The 19,455-nt window shown below is 41.2% G+C and overlaps 1 protein-coding gene across 3 annotated transcripts in view; it reads right to left on the bottom strand.

Moving 5' to 3' along the window:
• LOC121285829 overlaps positions 1-19,455 on the bottom strand; it is a 238,360-nt gene that overhangs the window by 109,777 nt on the left and 109,128 nt on the right. For 2 of the 3 annotated variants that reach the window (XR_005944797.1, XM_041202700.1), the window contains exon 6: positions 5,302-5,372. The exons of the other annotated variant lie outside the window; for it this stretch is intronic. Coding sequence is in view for 1 of the 2 variants with exons in the window: in XM_041202700.1 (XP_041058634.1) it covers positions 5,302-5,372 (71 nt within the window). In the remaining variant the exon portion in view is untranslated. The remainder of the gene's footprint in view (positions 1-5,301; positions 5,373-19,455) is intronic. 3 annotated transcript variants of the gene reach the window in all.

Genomic DNA, 19,455 nt, shown 5'->3' with positions numbered 1-19,455 from the left:
CCAGCATTCACTCCTTTGTTGCTTTTATCTATTTACCTCCTTTCCCGCCATCTCTCCACACCAACTTTTTTATGGAAATGAGAATGTAGAAGTTCAAGCTGTTGTTATATAATCTTGCATGACAGTTTCAGTTCAGTTATTCTGTTCCACTTCCTTTATGGCAACAAAGGAACATTTCCTCTGGACCATGCCTTATAGTATCACTAAATTTTACCATATATAATCTATCAGTTGTGTCTCATTTCAAGGATGGACATAGATGTGCCTCTTGATTTCAAATGATAAAGTTGCTTGAGTGCAATGGGATAATAGAACAGTTATGGTAAAGAATGATATAGGCCATGACATAACAGTGACAACAGCAGTCATGTGTTAGAGAAACTTGTACTGCAGACAGTTTAGGTAGCACTCGGGGGAGATGGGCCTACTCAGTAGCACACTTTGTATATATTGTACATAGTGTAGATAAACCAGTTTGAAGTAACTACCTGATTCAGGCTACCATCCATCTAGATAAGATACACCAAATCGCAAGTATATGAAAAAGTTGCCAAACTGTTTGTCTCAGTTTCCTTTGAGATTGTAGATGTTTGTTAAGTATGGGATGGGTTGGGGCAGGGGGAAAAGAGATGGCAATTAAGGGTTACAGCACCTCTAACGTGGTTGAACAGGAAGATTACATCTGTAATTTCCTGCAGCGATGTTAAGCTGGATTAAGACATCATTTTAAACTGGAACGCAATTTCAAAACAAGAATGATTTTTCTCCCTTCCTTATCTCTGCCACGTCCTCTATCAATGTGTGCCCTTAGCCTTTCCAGCCTGGTCTCCTTTGTGGCCCCTTCCTTTAGCTCCACCTCAGTGGTATGACTTACTGATGTGTTGGTTCTGCCCTCTGGAATATTTTTCCTGCCTTCCCAGCTCATTCCCACTTTCAGAAGCCATCTCAACATCCAGGCCTTCAGTCAGATACCCTACTAGTAACAGCCTCTGTAAAATGCTTTTGGGCATCTTATTGCATTGAAGGTGCAATACAGTTGTTTTTATTATTTTTCTGATCACAACACATGCAGGTACCTGCATCCATATCTCTACCAATCCCAAGTCCATCACACAAAACTGGAGTTGGGTCTGGCCTCTGTTTGTCCTCGACTCATATAAAGCCCTGCAGGCTTTGAAGTGTGTAAGCTTGTGTGATTACAATGCTCTGTGTTTGTCAGACCTCTCCCATCTATATTCTTCCCAGCTCTCTGTCCCCAGTAAGCATGTAAGCAAGTCATTAACTGTGCAATTCATAAAAGAACCAGGATTGACTGTGCCTTTTTCACACATATGTACAGAAGCACAGTTTGGCAACGTTGGGCCTGAACCCCTGCAGAAAGGCAGGGTCTAATTGCCACTCCGCTCCTACATTTTTAACATTCAAATTTTTTCTTCCCTGCCTTGCCTGACCTTCCGACTCAGGCCGGATGAGAACAGCGCAGGGCAGCGCACTCCTGAGGCCTCTGTTGAACACAGGAGAGTTGGAGGGAAGAAGGCCAGGCCCCCTGTTACAGCACCGGCTGCTGTAAATCAGATATCCATCCAGGAGCAGGTAGGTTTGTCAGCTAAGTGGTTAGAATTGGGGGAGGCATCCAGTTGGGTTGGGGGGGGGGGATGACTCCGGGTGGAAGGAAATCCCGTGGAAGGTGTAGTCCCATGGCCTGTTGGGAGGATGGGGCAATGGGGGAAGGTAGTCAGGGTGGGGGGAATTGGTGTAGTCTCGGTGGCACAAGTCCCATGTGGGGGTGGCAGTGGCAGTAGTTGGTGGGTTGAGGGAGTCCCCTGGAGTTTCAGGAGGGGGGTGCAGTTGATGTTGGGGAGTCCTGTAGGAGGCAGGTGTGAGTCTGTACAATAGTTACCAAGAAGCTAGAAGTGCTTTTTATTCTTCTAACTTTTTCTGGTGATGTAAGACAGTTGGAACCATCCGAAGTTTGCAATTTAAATCGCATTTTAGATGGTTCCCAGTGCAGGGCAATTGCCCAAAGGAAATTTGCACTTACCAGGCAATTGCCGTGCAAACCTTACCTGGGAACATCTTGGTTGGGGGGGGGTCCCCACCGCATCTTTGGGGTACCCCCAGTTACACCACCCTGCAGTTCGGCAGTTACAACCTGCTACCTTTTCTTTAAGAAAAACCACCCACAGCCTTTCCTATATTTATTGTTGTTAAAATTTAATAATTCACATTGCAAAAACAGTTTGCAAGCACTAAAAAGAAAATGGATCAGAATTCTTACTGCTTCTTTTGTCTCCAAAACAATGATGACGTGCCTTTAGATTCATTTTGTATCTTGCATTTAATAGCATTTCACATCTCTCTGCCATTTCCCATTCCTGGCATCAACTCATAGGCTTTTGCCAACATTGTTCAGTAACTGGTTGGGACATGATAAAAGGAAGAATGGTGCCAGAATCATGCACCCTTTAAATCCCCCTCCTTCCACCTGTCCATTGCTCTGCATTCTCCCCTCCCCAAGTTTTCAATCATCCCCTTGTAGGGGGAAACCACAGAAACTAATCTGTGTCCAATAAACATGTGGCGCAATAAACTACAGTGGCAATCAACTGGGTCAAGATACTAGCCTCATCCCACAGATCATGTTCGGTACAGACATCCCCTCTCCCACTCTGTATTATTGCAAAATATAATGAACAAAGTGATCACACAGAACAGTGCAAACGTATTACTAATTACTGATACTTGGTACATTTTAATGTTCATCTGTAACTTGCTTATAAAGCAAGATTATGTTAGAGTTCTATAAACTGCAATTAGGAAGAGTTATTAATCTTTGGACTTCAGCCATTTATTCATTCACTGACTGATCAACTCAAACAAAACAAAGAAGTAACATTTCAAGAACAGTGTACACAGAAGTGGCTACAATTTCTGCTCTTTGTGAAATATGATTACACTTTCAAGCGCCCTGAGCAATTAATGTACAAACAGAAAACCAGGAAATAATTTTTAGGCTTTTACAGAGCTTTGATGCAGTTAAAGAATGATGAATTAAATCTTTTTTCAAAGAGCTGTTTATTTGCACAATTTATTCACATGTAGGCAGAGGTCTTGCTCCCAGAGGTCCCCACATCAGTGGACCAGAAAAATACCTTCAGCAAAGTGATAAGGGGACTTGTCTATATTTATCTGACTCATCTATGCTGTTAAGCCAATCAGGAAGTTACTCAAGGGGAACTTTTATGTGGTTTCATGTTAACGATGAGACTCCACTCATCAAAATTATATTTGGAGTGTCAGAATGTTGCTCAGTTAGAACCTTAGCAACCAGTTTCATGGCAAGTAATGGAAATGGACAGTGGAGGGCTTGATTCTGTCAGAATTATTAATTCAATCCCCACTGATAAAATTTTTAGACTGCGGGTGAAATGTAAAGGAGAGAGCTGAATGCTATTCCAGAGACATCAGAGCATATGCAATCCAGCAGTAAAACAATTGTGTTTCATTCCAGCATTAACAGAATATTCATGATGAGTTACTGAATATGAAAGTGTTCTCACCTGGGAATTTGAGCTATAAAATTCTCTCTTACAATGAATCCAATTCACACAAGGTCCAAAGTCCCAGGACTAAAAGCTAAAGACAACACCTCACAGACATCCATAAAACAAACTGCAAAGTCAACTGACTCTTTCTCATTGACAGCCTCTGCACACAACAAGTGGAGGTAAGAGAGATAATGTATACCTATACAATGGGAGGCATTGGGATGGGTTTCTCTCCATGGAATTCTACACTTCCAGTTGTTTGGGACGTTTAGTGACTTCATCAAAAAAGGTAATTCTTCCCCCACCTGTTGCTTGCTAGCTGATCCCAGAACTTCTGCATGCAGATAGAACTTACGGACTAGTTGCATCTTAAGTGGAAAAAATCTAGAACATCGGATGTAACCTTCCAAAATTTGTCAAATTTTGTCAGGCATCTCACTCAATAAACAACCCAGGCTTCATACTTGAGGTCTTCACTGCAAGGACCCAGGCACCAAACAGCAGGTTTTCAATACAAGGAGACCCAGGCACCATATCTATCCAGGCACTGAGCAGGAACACAGCATCTTTACACCCTGGCATTTAGACATCATGTTCAGGGGATTCAATTTCCTTCCATCACATTAGGCACATTGGAATCGATGAAACAAACAAAAGGATCTAATTGTTTGCAAAGAGATTAGCCAGGCCTGATCAGAGAGCATAGTTCCTTTGAAATAACCTGAAAACAAACCACATAAAAATTCCTCGGGGAAATTCTATCCCCTGTGCAGATATCTGGTTTAGATTTTGTATGCTACTGTATTGCTAACATCCTTTTCCTTCAATATCAACAAGATGTTATCTTATCACTCAAACTGTTGGTCACTAATATTTGCAGGTATCAGAGCCAAAGAATCAGCAGCTCACTCACTTCACATCAAACTCATCCAAATCCAGTCATTCTAAATGTGAGCTGAATCACTAAAATACCAATTCCCTCACTTTGCTCCATGATAACGTCCTTGGGATGGCATTAGCTTAAACTGGATCATCAAAGATAGCATGGTTCAAAAATCATGTCAACAATGCATTTCGGAAACCCTGATGAGCAGATGGGTCATTTATTTAAAACTGTATGTTAAAAAACTCAAATTGCTGAATCTACAGCCTTGCATTTTCTCTCAATTCATTATATCGTTTGCCCTCTTGGACACATCCGCCTGTGATCACTTCATCAGAGCTATTATAAATTTAACAATGAAACTAGCTGAAAGTTGTTTGATACACACTTAAGGGCTTTAAGGTTTCTGCAAAGCGAGGGCATCCCAGCAGCATCCTGGTCAAGAGATCGTTCCCTTTATTCCACATGCCATTTAAGCAAACATATGGGGGAGGATACAGAACTGATACAAGCCTCTGTTTAACCAAGTAGTCCCTTTAACAGGTTGCCACACTGCTATGAGCAATATGACAGATATACAATCCCTCTTATCAACAACAGTGAATCATAAAGCAAGCTTCAATGTAATAAAGTACATGGGAAGAATTGACACAGAGTTAATGCGAACATATGGCCTTTTTTAACCACTTTCTGCTCCTCACACATTTGGCACTAAGATTACAGCTGGAAGATGACTAAAAAGTTTAGCCCACTTCAAACTTCATACTTGAAACTGGAAAGCACCATCCTCGGTTTGGAAACATCATCTGGTAAAATAATAAAAAGCACACATTCACATGGAAATTTTCTTGACTGCCACCATTCACTTACCCAGAAATTCTGGAGTGTCCTGCACAGCCCTGGGCAATAATAGTACTCCATCTCCAGTGATGAGAATAACTCTGTGTGTTTAAAAAAATACAATTCAAATGAGCTCACGCTGCCATCTCTCTGTTCACAGTCTGTCTGCGACTTCCTTGTCAAAGTGAGCACTGAGGGCAGGCTGAGCAAAGTTTCCCTGATATCATTTACTGAGCACAGCAGCAGCAGCACAGGCACACACATGCACACTCGCTTACTTGCGGTAGATGTTTAGAACTCGACTCCCATCTGCCCTCCCCCTCCCCTTCAGCACAGTCTAAAGTATTCACCAGCTGAGTGGGAGATCACATGACATACTGGTCAGGAAATGACTACTACTGTCATCTGACCTTGCTTTGAAAATACCGCAACATTTCTAACGAGACCTTCCTAAAATGTACAGAAACACAGCTCTTTTGGATTTGCTGCCAAATAAGAATCAAATAAACAGGAAGTCTGCAAAAGCACTGGGACAAAAGGAATAGATTCTGGAGGTCAGCAGGCTGTTGGACAGTTTGAAATTGGACAATCCCCTAATCAACACAGAGTCATTTAAAATATTTATAGTAGTTTGATACACAATGGAAACAGGATGTATTTGTGAACACTGGTAGGAGTGATAGGCAACAGGAATGGAGCATTCTGCTACCCACAGTCCTGATGCTGTGCAGGATACTGTACCTATATTCTTCTATTCAACAAATTCTAACATTAATCCTTGAAGTTTATTTCATTTGCAAATTCTATTTAGATCTTACTATTTGTTTATCTGGGTGGGAAAAAGATGAGACATAGTAATTTCAATCTAACTCGCTTGCATCTTGCTCCAACAAGGTTTACCTCTTTCTTGCTGAAAAGTCCATTTCGATAGAGTGGACAGCTGTGAGTGGAGGTTAAAGGATAATCCAGCCAGGGGGTTTGAACAGTGAAATGATACACCTAAATCCCGACAGATTCATGGAATCAAAGTCTTCTTTCTGCTAGCTCTAATGCTCCTGATGGGTGCAAATTTGCAGCACGAAACTGACTCCAACTGAGCCCTAGAAGTTTGAGAAATGTAAGCCTCTCAATTGTAAAAGACTTAGATTTCTATCATGCTTTTATGATCCCAGGAAGTCCTAAAGTGATTTACATCCTAATTAAATATTTTTTTTGAAGTAGAGTTCCTGTTGTAAGGTAGGAATTGTGGCAGCCAAAATGCACACAACAGGCTCCCACAACAGCAAACTGATAATCTGTTTGAGTGATGTTGGTTGAGGAATAACAATTGGTCAGGACACTGGGGCGAACTTCCCAGCTTTTCTTTGAAACAGTGCCATTCAATATTTAAGGTCCATCCAACAAGCATACAGGGCTTTGGTTTAACATCTCATATAAAGGACAACACCCTCAACAGTACAACACACAATCAGTACTGCAGTGGAGTGCCCGTGCTGAATTCCCTGGAGTGGGACTTGAACCCATGGCACACTGAACTTGAGAACATACAAAATAGGAGTAGTAGTAATCCATTTGGCCCCTTGAGCCTGCTTTGCCATTCAATAAAATCATGGCCAATCTGATTGTGACCTTAACTCCACTTTCCTGCCTACCCCTCATCACATTTGACTCTTATAGTTCATAGAGTCATAGAGGTCTACAGTACAGAAAAGGGTCCTTCGGCCCATCGAGTCTGCGGTGGTCAAACAAGTACCTAACTATTCTAATCCCATTTTCCAGCACTAAACCCATAGCCTTGTATGCCATGGCTTTGCAAGCACACATATCCAAATACTTCTTAAATGTTATGAGGGTATCTGCCTCTACCACCCTTTCAGGCAGTGAGTTCCAGATTCCCACCACCTCTGGGTGAAAGAATTCTTCTTCACCTGCCCTCTAAACCTCCTGCTTCTTACCTGAAATCTATGCCCCCTGGTTATTGATCCCTTCACCAAGGGGAAAAGTTCCTTCCTGTCTACCCTATCTATGCCCCTCATAATTTTATACACCTCAATCATGTCCCCCTCAATCTCCTCTGCTCCAAGGAAAATAACCCCACTCTATCCAATTTCTTCTCATAAATAAAACTCTCCAGCCCAGGCAACATCCTGGTAAATCTCCTCTGCACTGTCTCTAGTGCAATCACGTCCTTCCTATAATGCAGATTCCAGAACTACACGCAATATTCTAGCTGTGGCCTAACCAGTACCTAATCCTTTAGCAGCTTCTTTAAACTGCCAATCAAAATGTGAACTCAACCCCCCCACCCGAAATAAGTGCTGTTTTGGGTTTTGAAACTCTGCTAAGTATTCAGATTTCAGCTGCAATAACAGCCCTTGGGAAATGTCAACAAAGAACTCTACTGCAGATGCAGGAACAGGTGGAAATGGTTTTCAACCCTACATCAGATGGCCTGTTAATCAACATTCCAGCAGAGGGTGTTTTTTTCCTAAACATGAACTGACAACCTCAGTCTGTTTTTTTTTTCAGTTTCAAAGGCCTGGGAATTTAATCATGGCACTTAAACTGACTTTATTCATCCTTCTCAAGCATTTACCTCTACTCCATAAATTCATGACTCCCACACTGCGAGTTAAGACTCTTGGGACAGTGAAAATGGGGTCTGTTTGAACGCAACACTAAATTTCAAATGGTTCTGCTGAATTTGGGTTTCCCGCCAGTGATTCATGCCCTGTTCCCTTCTCCCATCAGCAAAAATGGGATCTGTTGGAAATGGGGATGGAATTTCCACATCCAGGTCCCACCCGACATTTTTGAAGGTCTCCAGAGCCAGCCCAACTTCGCAAAAATTTGGGCCTTTGTGTCCTCCTCGCAAATTGCTTTCCTACCTGTCTTTGTATCAACAGCAAATTTGGCTACAGTACACCAAGTCCCTTGGTCCAAGTCGTCTATATAGATAATAAATAGTTGAGGCCCCAGCACTGATCCCTATGGCACCCCACTAGTTCCATTAATTGCCAACCTGAAAATGACCTATTTATCTCAATCTCTGCTTCCTAGTAGTTAACTATTCCTCTATCCATGCTAATACATTACCCCAAACACCATGATCTCTTATCTTGTGCAGTAATCTTTTATGTGGCACCTTATCAAATGCCTTTTGGAAGTCCAAATACACTCCATGTACTGGTGTCTCTCCCCCCTCCCATTATCCACACAGCTTGTAACATTCTCAGAAATGACACCGTTACCACTCAGCTGTGACTGGCATGTTGCTCCTCTGAGGCTGGGTCTGAGGTATGTTGTTGGGACAGTACTCCGGGAGCTTCACTCTCCATTCGATCCGTATAATAGCTGACCTGGGGGTGCCTAACACTGACAGAGTACCTGAGAGCTATTGAGCATTAATACTGATTCAAACACATTTGTCACAAGCTCTACTAATTCCAGCACAATTTGTCTGGTTAGCCTGCTTTAACAGATAACTTAAAATAAAGGTGGAAATTCACTTTAAAGATTCTCCACAAGAACCCACGTTAAAAATGTTAGTACACCACAGCCATTTCTGTGGAATGATAGTCGATCCTGCTGTGGTGGAGGATCTGGTCACATTACCATTAAGGAGCGATCTGTGAGAGTTCCTGATCTCAGACTTCTTTCAACTTTTTTCCCAGGCAATGCATGGAAAAGTGATTAAGCTAAATGGGCTTTCCTTGACTGGGAAACAAGATGAAGGGAGAAAACAAAAAAAAAAAAACAGAATTACCTGGAAAAACTCAGGTCTGGCAGCATCAGCGGAGAAGAAAAGAGTTGACGTTTCGAGTCCTCATGACCCTTCAACAGAACTGAGTGAATGTTAGGAGAGGGGTGAAATATAAGCTGGTTTAAGGTGTGTGTGTGTGTGTGTGTGTGTGTGTGTGTGTGTGTGTGTGTGTGTGTGTGTGTGTGTGTGTGTGTGTGTGTGTGTGTGTGTGTGGGTGGGGGGTGGTTGTAGGGACAAGCAAACAGTGATAGGAGCAGATAATCAAAAGATGTCACAGACAAAGGAACAAAGAGGTGTTGAAGGTGGTGATATTATCTAAACGAATGTGCTAATTAAGAATTTCGAAACAAGAGGGATGGAATTAAGATGAAGGGAGACTTTGTTACCCTCTGATACCATCCCCAACCCCTCAGCCCTCAAAATGAGTTCAAGGCATTGGTGGGAACTGGCTTCAAATTCCTAAAGAGCTTTCAGTGTGTCTAATATCAATTTCATTATCCATATGTTGCTCCGCTCGCTAAATAAAAGCTTGAAAATTGAGTTAAACTCTCATAACAAATTGAAGTATGTTAGATATAAATGCATTTTGTTTACACAAAACAAAATTAAGCCTCGCATACATGCATACTGATCTCAGGCAAACTACCAGTGGCGATTGCCGAGTAGACCAGGCACAATTCTCGAATATTAAGGGCAGGAAATGTTTCAAAAGGGCAAACCGAGAAAGTATTTCAAAACTCTAATCAACAAACTCTTCCCAACCATCTTGAGAATGAATTTCCTCTTCCTATGTTATGTGCACTTCAGTATTCTTTTAATTTTCATATCTAATTAGCTAGGATAGAAAAACAGTAGCTTATAGATGTGTTCTCTTAAATTAAAAAAAACTGGAAACTTAATTTTATTTTAAACATTAGCAGATTTCCCATTGGGCTGCTCACATGCAGTTGGAGGGTAAGGTAATGCTATGCAATGTAATAAACATCATCAGGACTACTTTGCAGCGACGGAATAAATCAAACCGTGTTTATGCTAAAAAGATTGACAATTGTATTAGATCTCGGGAGATGCACTGCTGAGCAGAGTAACACTAGTTTGCAGATGCAAGCAGGGAGCTAAGATGCAAGTTGGGAGCTAAGAGAACTCGAAAGGCAAATTACAGAAAAAGATGAGAAAAATTAGTGTGACAGGAAAGAGTTCCATGAATTAAGAATGACACATGAAGGATGCACATATATGAGACTTAATATTGTTTTGTGTAAGCAAAATGAATTTGTATCTAATGTACTTCAATTTGTTATGAGGGTTTAACTCAATTATCCAGCTTTTATTGTTAATGAGTAACAAAGTCTCCCTTCATCTTGTTCCCAGTCAACTGGTGTGATAGACACAGTGGCAAGCCCGTTTAGTTTAATCACTTTTCCATGCATTGCCTGGGAAAAAAGTTGGAGGGGAGATGGATGAAAATTGACAAATGGAGTGTGTTCATCCGCCTATGCCAAAGTAAACATGGGCTCTAGTAGGTGCTTGTATTTACATAATAAGAAAATAAAATCAAACTCTATAAAAATTGGTGAGAGAAAATTGTGCAAGTTAATCAAACTGGCCATAAATGAGCCTAGCAAAAACAGTGCATATTTTCACAGCACTTTGCAAACGGAAATTGCTGTCACCCCAATACAGGGGGGCAAGTTAGGGCTCTCTTGAAAATCTAACTCTTCAGGAAGATTAACTTTGATCACTTTAACACTCTCACTTAAGGCCTGAGTTTTGAAAACTGTATTGTTATTTTTAGAGCTGAGCTGCGCTCAGTCTATAAACACGTAACAGATTTTCTGGTTCATAAGGACCAATCAGACAGCTGAAGGCAGGACACCAGTAAGACCAGTAAAAGTGTCGACAAACTGCACACACAAGTTCTGGAAGCTGATCACGAGGGAAGCTTCTGGCAGTCCAACTGCAGAAGGACTGAGTCTGAAGTCAGGAAGACACTTTAAAAATTTGACAAACAAAATCTATCAAAAATAGCAGATATTTTGTGACATTATTTAAGTCAGAGGATATTACATTTTATAATGGTAGCAGTGTTTTTTACAATTATTCTACTGTGTGTTAGTATTTAATCTAACCTGCTTCTTTAAATCAGAAAGCTTAATTGCTCTAAATAAATACAGTCTGAAGTCAACTGCTGGGTGTAAGAACTTTGACAAGTGTGTACAATCTTTAGCGAGTGGAGCAACATATGGATAATGAAATTGATATTAGACACACTGAAAGCTCTTTAGGAATTTGAAGCCAGTTCCCACCAATGCCTTGAACTCATTTTGAGGGCTGAGGGGTTGGGGATGGTATCAGAGGGTAAATGGCTGCATTGCAGAGGTTGGATTTTTAGAATTTCTGAGGTACGTCATGTTGCAAGACCAACTCTCTCAGAGATGCACCGTGAGGTCTCAGAGGTTGTAAGCAACACCACCATCCATCTTGGATGGCTCCAGGTAAACAAATGGTCAAGCTGACTTCTGGCACAAATGTGACAGATAGGCGGGATGGAAGTAGCATGACAGGCAATGTGTGCTTTGTAAGGATGTATCTATAGATCTGTATATCTACAAGTTTTACGTGCATGTTCAATGTCTTATAAGAACAGCAGTGTTTTATTACGCAATGCATAATGCGTATTGCTGAAAAAAGACATTTTGTTGAAGCTTTTCATCTTACATTCATCAGGACAATCACAAGAATATCAATGTCAAGGGAAGCAACAACCTTATACTGTATGAGGGAAGAGTGGTGATTAGTTGACTCTGATTGGTAGAGGTGTTGCCATGGAGAATGCACTAGTTAATGGTAATTGACTGTTCACAACAGGTAAAGTACAGGTTATACCCGTTCAGCCCATGTTTGCAAGACACAATGTCCAACATTAGATGTGATTCTGCTTTTGGATGACATTTGCTAAATAATCCTCATTGTGCTAAGAATTACACTGACAGCCAATTTAAGATAGTCAGTCTGGCACAGTTTGGCGCATTTGCATGGAAGCTACATATATTAATACACAGGGCCTTGTGCTTTGCAGACAGAAAGAAAATGTACACACATTACGCCTGTTTCAGCTGAACAAAATAAGTGATAGCCATTCACTGGTTCTTTCCTCAGGGAAATCCTTGACCAGAATCAAGTTGCCTGGTTTAATTTTTAAACATTGCTTGGCAATTAACTGTCAGTCACCATTAAATGGCACATTCTCCATGACAACACTTCCACCAGTCAGAGTTCACTTGCCAACCAATCAGCACCCTCTGCTCATACAGTATAAAGTTGTTGCTTCCTGTGACATTGGTATTCTTGTGATTGTCCTGATGAGTGCAAGATGAAAAGCTTCAACAAAATGTATTTTTTCAGCAATACTCAAATTCTGTACTGCCAAATGACTAAATGCGTAATGCATTGTGGAGATAGTCAAACGTCAAAATGTCCAATTATTGTTAAGGAAACAGAGGTTCAGGTCATTTCAGAGTTTAATTATTGTTTGATGAAAGACGTTGCAAATTGGAAGCACCGGCTAGTTCCACATTACAGCTCAAGAGCACCTAGCATTTTCATAAACTGTCTTGTATACAATACAAAAGCAAAATACTGCGAATACTATAAATCTGTTATAAAAACAAAAATTTCTGGAAATACACAGGAGGTCAGGTAGCATATGTGGAGAGGAACAGTTAACATTTCAGCTCAATGATAGGTCATCTCAACCTGAAATGTTAACTCTGTTTCTCTTCACAGATGCTGCCTGATCTGCAGAATATTCCCAACATTTACTGTTTTTACTTCTTGTACCTGTAATGTCTGGAGTAGGAAATATGCATGTGCTTGTGAGAATTTGTTTTTTTTCGCTCCAAAGTTATCAGATAATCCTTATCTGATACAACCAGCCAGTCATCACATTACCTATCTGACATCTCCTATCCCTTGTATTGTCAGACAGGGGATATTGGGTCAAACTGATTAAAAATCATACCATCAAGGTGGCCATAAAGATTAAATGGTGCGACGTTTCCTTTACATCAAAAGCATTGAAGAGTTTGGCAATGGCATCATTCTGATCAGCTGCTGCTGTAGCTTGTGGTGTTCTAACCTGTTGTGAAATGGGAACCAGAGTTGCAGTCAGGGTGGGTCAGCGTCTGGAGGCTTGGTAAAAAGGAACCTCACTTCAAAACACATTCTGGGCATCGTCTGAAAGACTCACGTTAAGGGGAAGAGTTGTCAGGACAGTCAGTTATGGAAACCAAGCCTGATGACCATGGGTCTGCTGGAAACAGGGTTGTATAAGTTTATTGTATTACTGTACCGATTACTGCATTTTTGTGGTTGAGTACAGTAATAAATTTGCATTTGGACAAAGCACTCAAACCTGAACTGTGATGAATCATTTAACTAAATAGAGAATTCCCTACCGCGCTAAAGGTGAAATGCAAATTTCACCTTGTGTTACTCGTAAGGTGGACAATATACTATTTCATTAGACCAGGCGAGTTGACCAATACATTTTTCTACTGTATCCAATTATAAGTTTCACTCAGTTAAGGCACTCTCCGTTGTGATTCTCTAAGTTCAAACCTCACTCCTAGGACTTCAGCATACAACCTAGGTTACACTTCAGTGTGGCATTGCTGCAGCTGTTGTGTTAAAGATCTCATGATCCTTTATGAAACAAAGTTAAAGTATGTGGCTTCAGGAACCAAGTAGAATGGATGGATATGGCTACAACACAGAAAACAGAGAGTAGGGGTTTTGGATGGTTACTGAGACTAGAAGAAGGTGAGAATAGATTTTCCTCACAATAATTAGTGCATTATTATTCGCAGTTTACATAAATGATTTGGACGTTTCAGAATTTGCGATGACACCAAAGCAGAGGGTTTAGCCAGTAGTGGGCAAGACCTTGACAAACTACAAAACAACATTAATAAATTTGAAGAATGGGCAATTCAATTTCAATAGAGATAAGCATGAGATAGTGCATTTTGGTAAAAAGAATAAGGAGGCTACATTTTGTCTACCTCTACCCTATCAGATTTCCACTTCAGGATTGCCAGGAAATTGCTGGCATTACACCATAAATACAAACAAATTTCATCGTAGCTACTTAGGATTGTTTTGGGATAACTATACTAGGAGACATAAATAAAAGATAGCCACTAATAATTCCAATAGGACATTCAGGAGAAACTTATTTATTAACCACTTAACAATGTCAGCTGGTGGTAGAACTCTTGCATCAGAGTCAGAAGGTTGTGGGTTCAAGTCCTACTTCAGGGTTTGAGGACAAAAATCAAGACTAACACTCCAGTGTAGTACTGAATGCTGTCTTTCAGATGTGATGGGAAACTGAGGCTTCACCTGCCCTCCCAGGTGAACATATAAGACTCCATGGCACTATTTCAAAGAAGAGCAGGGGAGTTATCCTGGTGTCCTGGTCAATTTTTATTCCTCTATCAACATCACAAGAACAGATCATTATCATTTTGCTCTTTGTGAGAGTTTGCTGTGTGCAAATTTCCTACTGCGTTTCCTACATTAATGATGGTGACTGCACTTCAAAAGTATTTCATTGGCTGCAAAGTGCTTTGGGACATCTGTTGCTCATGGGGCTATAAATGCAAGTCTTCCTTCTTTTTCAGAAAGTGGTTAGAATAGATGCATTTAAGGGAAGCTAGGTAAGCAGATGGGGGAGAAAGTAAGGGAAGATTATGCTGGTAGGGCGAGATGATAAGTAGTGGGAGTAGGCTTGTGTGAAGCATAGACCAGTTGGGGGAATAATGACCTGTTTCTGTGCTCTACTATCTATGTAATTTTGTATAATGAGCATATCTCCTCCAGTGTCCTGATCAATATTAATTTCTCAACCAATACGACCAAAAAAATTAATTAACTGATCATTTGTCCATTCATATATGGAGAATTTTGCTCTGCCCAAATCTATGTTAACTGACAAAAAGGACAGTTACTGTTCTTAATAATTCATTGGTTGTAACGCACGTTGAGATGTCCTGAGGACATGAAAGGCATTGCTCCACAAATTGCTGGAAAAATGACATCATGCTCACAATGCCCACGATTATTACTGCATAAAAACCCGGAAATTTATAACTGGCGGACTATTTGGCCCCTCCAATTTTCAGATTCACAAAAACAGGAATTCACTGTCAACTCCATGAGTGTCATGAAATTGCTGGATTTGCACCATAAATACAAATTAATTTCATTGTAGCCAGTTGGGGTTCGTATTTCATGTCGTAAAGATCCTGTTAATGTTGTGATTTATGGCTCTGACTTAAAACTGAACCTCTGAAACCCAGAAAGGGAACTGAAACTGTGGAGTCTCTCTCCAGCAGGTAATTAAGTGTTCCTAGAGGTTTATTAACTTGTTTTCACTTTTTCTTTCTGTCTTTTTCTCTCTTAATCCAAAACTTCCTTTCCACTTTATTTCTTTCTGCATCTGACTTCAGTAAGTGAGTCCTTTGTCTTCTCTGTCAGTCACTCTCTTTCTTTCTCTACCCTTATGTTTCACTGGTTAAGGAGGCAGACCATTCGAAGTGATGGTCACAAGGTTTCAGATGTCATCAGGCCACTATCAATTTGCATTCCTAGGAAATTGTATCACACTAATTATAGGATCTGAATAGTGAGGTAAAAATAGAATTCATGGCTCTCCCTCAGCAATTTTTGGACATGGAAATATGAATTCCAATCATGAAGAAAAAACGGTGGATGAAATATTTCTCAAAATGCATTTTGGACAACCTGACTGTTTCACTGACGAGCCATGAGGAGGAAATGTTGCTAGGGGACTTTCCCATTACAAATATTGACAAATTCTTAAGGGATCACACTGGCATTTATAGTGTTAAATCTTGATATTACATTAATAAATTTGACTCAAAATTCTGTCACAGGAAAGTCGGTTTCGAGCACAGGCCTACGCACAACGTATGCAAAATAGATATACACCCAAAAAACACATGCACACCCTATACAGCCATTCATCAGAGAGTTAGAGTCATTACAGAACAGAAAGAGGCCATTCAAGTTCATGCCAGCTCCTTGTACGGCAATCCAATCAGTCCGATTCTCCCACTCTATTCCTATAACTCTTCAAGTTTATTCAACTTTATTTCACAAGTTTCTCGTGAATTATTATTGATCTGATAGATTATGGTGGTTGTGAATTCACATAATATTCAATTACCTTAGTTCTTTTTCTAAAGCTAGCTAGGAGCACAGATCATTTATTAAGTTTGGTTGAATCTGAATGAATGCTCTCCCCTCCCCCTCTCCAGTTTTCCATCTCCCTGCGGAAAGCTTAATGATCAGGTGCAACACTTGCACTAGTGCTGAGCCACAGAGACCAAGAGGTTCAAGGTCCCACCCCGATCTATGGTGAGTTAGCTGATTTCAGTTGGGGTAGGACAAAGTGCACCTAAATGGTCTCGATGCTCTCCAAGGGAAGGGAAGGAAAATTTAACTACGTGAAGAAAAGTCATCCAAGGCTCCGCTTCTGATCACTACCCAATGGTTGCTGTAGAAAAGTGTCTGACTATAATTATAGTTAAGACCACAGATATAGAATATACACAATGCAGAAACGTGCCATTTGGCCTGAATAGTCCATGTTGGCATTTACGCTTCATTCTCTCATCTTCTAAATCTATCATCGTAACCCTCTATGCCCTTTTCCATTATATGCTTATCTAACTTTCTTTTAAACACATCTATACTGTTTCTTCCAACTATGCTCTGTGGTAGGAAGTTCTACATTCTCATCACTCTCTGGATAAAGAAGTTTCTTCTGAATTCTCTACTTGGTTTCTTGGTCTTATATTCATGGCCTCTGGCTTTGCTCTTCCCTACAAGTGGAAACACTCTCGCCATGTCTACCAAAACCTTTCACAATTTTAAGGACCTCGATTCAACCCAGCTGAAATCAGCAAACTCACCATAGATCAGGGGTGGGGCCTTGAACTTCCTGGTCTCTGTGGCTCAGCACTAGTGCAAGTGTTGCACCTGATCACTAAGCTTTCCGCAGGGAGATGGAAAGCTGGAGAGGGGGAGGGGGAGGGGAGAGCATTCAGTCAGATTCAACCAAACTTAATAAACGATCTGTGCTCCTAGCCACCTTTAGAAAAAGAACTGAGGTAATTGAATATTATGTGAAGTCACAACCACAATGATCTATCACCCCTCAGCCACAACTTTTCAAGAGAAAAGAGACCTAGCCTTTGTCCATTCCTTCCCGGTAGGTATAAGCTCGCATTTCTGGTATCATTTTTGTAAATCATTTTTGAATCCTCCAGTGCCTCTGCATTCTCTTTGCAACCTGGTGACAAGAACTGTCCACACTACGCTAAGTGTGGTCTAACCAAAGTTTAATACAAATTTAGGATAACTTTTCAGTCTATCCCTTTACAAAATTAACCCTAGTACTTGATTTGGTTTTTTCCAATTGACACTTTCCGTGATTTATGCATTTGCACTTCAATATCCTTTTGCTCCTCTCCTCCATTTGGATTCTTATTTCTCAAGAAATATGCGGCCTCCAAAATGAAATAACCTCACGCTTAACTGTGCTAAAATTAATTTGCCAATTATACATTCATTCCTCAAGTTTATTAATATTTTCTGGTAATTTGTTGCAGTCCTCCGAGGTACGGCCCATGCCCCCCCAGTTTGGTGTCATCCGCAATTTAGAGATTGTCCTTCTGATTCCAGAGTCTAAGCTAGTAATGCAAATTGAGTATCAACAATCCAATCTTACACTGGAAGAACAGCCACTTGAGTGACATGCCAAAGTGGGAGCAGAGGCCAACAAAATGGCCATCTCCCGAAAGAGATGGTGTGAAGAGAAAAAAAAAAAATCAAGAAAAATCGGATAAATGGAACAGGAAGTAAACCCGGCAAGGGTATTTTTCAAGTGGGACTTCAGCTTAAAAGGTATCTTGACAGATAGTCCAAAATTTTATGTTGATCGGGCAGGCGCGTGCCCAACCCCAATGCAGCTTCCTGAGGCAGCTCTGCAGCAGCTGTCTGCTTTCAGGGAGAACGCTAGAAGTGCCCACCCACACCCTCACTTTTGTTGGCACCTGCCCTCTTCCACCAACCCCACCCCCGCCACTTCCAGCAGCGCTGAGGTTTTATCAGCACGCACTTCATGCTGGTTGGCCATTAATTGGCCAGCCAGTGTGAAATTGCATTCAGACCATAAGACATAGGAGCAGAAATTAGGCCATTCAACCCATCGAGTCTGCTCCGCAATTCAATCATGGCTGATAAATTTCTCAACCCCATTCTCCTGCCTTCTCCCCCCTTACCAATCAAGAACCTATCTATCTTGGCCTTAAATACACTCAATGATCTGGCCTCCACAGCATTCTGTGGCAATGAATTCCATAGATTCACCACTCTCTGGCTAAAGAAGTTTCTCCTCATCTCTGTTCTAAAAGGTCTTCCCTTTACTCTGAGGTTGTGCCCTCCGGTTCTAGTCTCTCCGACTAATGGAAACATCTTCCCCACGTCCACTCTATCCAGGCCTTTCAGTATTCTGTAAGTTTCAATCAGATCCCCCCTCATCCTTCTAAACTCCATTGAGTATAGACTCAGAGTCCTCAAACGTTCCTCATTTGTTAAGCCTTTCATTCCTGGGATCATTCTCATGAACCTCCTCTGGACCCTCTCCAGGGCCAGCACATCCTTCCTGAGAATACTGGGCCTAAAATTGCTCACAATATTCTAAAGCCTTATTCTTATATAGCCTCAGCAGCACATCCCTGCCTTCATATTCTAGTCCTCTCGAAATAAATGCCAACATTGCATTTGCCTTCCTAACTACTGACTCAACCTGCAAGTTAACCTTAAGAGAATCCTGGACTAGGACTCCCAAGTCCCTTTGCACTCCAGATTTCTGAATTCTCTCCCCATTTAGAAAATAGTCTATGCCTCTATTCTTCCTACCAAAGTGCATGACCTCACACTTCCCCACGTTGTATTCCATCTGCCACTTCTTTGTCCATTCTCCTAACCTGTCCAAATCCTTCTGCAGCCTCTCCACCTCCTCAATACTACCTGTCTCTCCACCTATCTTTGTATCATCTGCAAACTTAGCCAGGATGCCCTCAGTTCTTTCATCTAGATCATTAATGTATAAAGTGAAAAGTTGTGGTCCCAACACTGACCCCTGTGGAACTCCACTAGTCACTGGCCACCATCCTGAGAAGGACCCCCTTATCCCCACTCTCTGCCTCTTGCCAGACAGCCAATCTTCTATCCATGCTAGTACCTTACCTCTAACACCATGGGCTCTTATCTTACTGAGCTGCCTCCTGTGCAGCACCTTGTCAAAGGTCTTCTGGAAGTCCAAGTAG

This window comes from Carcharodon carcharias, chromosome 13 (genome assembly GCF_017639515.1).
Source record: "Carcharodon carcharias isolate sCarCar2 chromosome 13, sCarCar2.pri, whole genome shotgun sequence".
Lineage (NCBI taxonomy): Eukaryota > Metazoa > Chordata > Chondrichthyes > Lamniformes > Lamnidae > Carcharodon > Carcharodon carcharias.
This window is presented reverse-complemented; position numbering and strand designations above follow the sequence as displayed.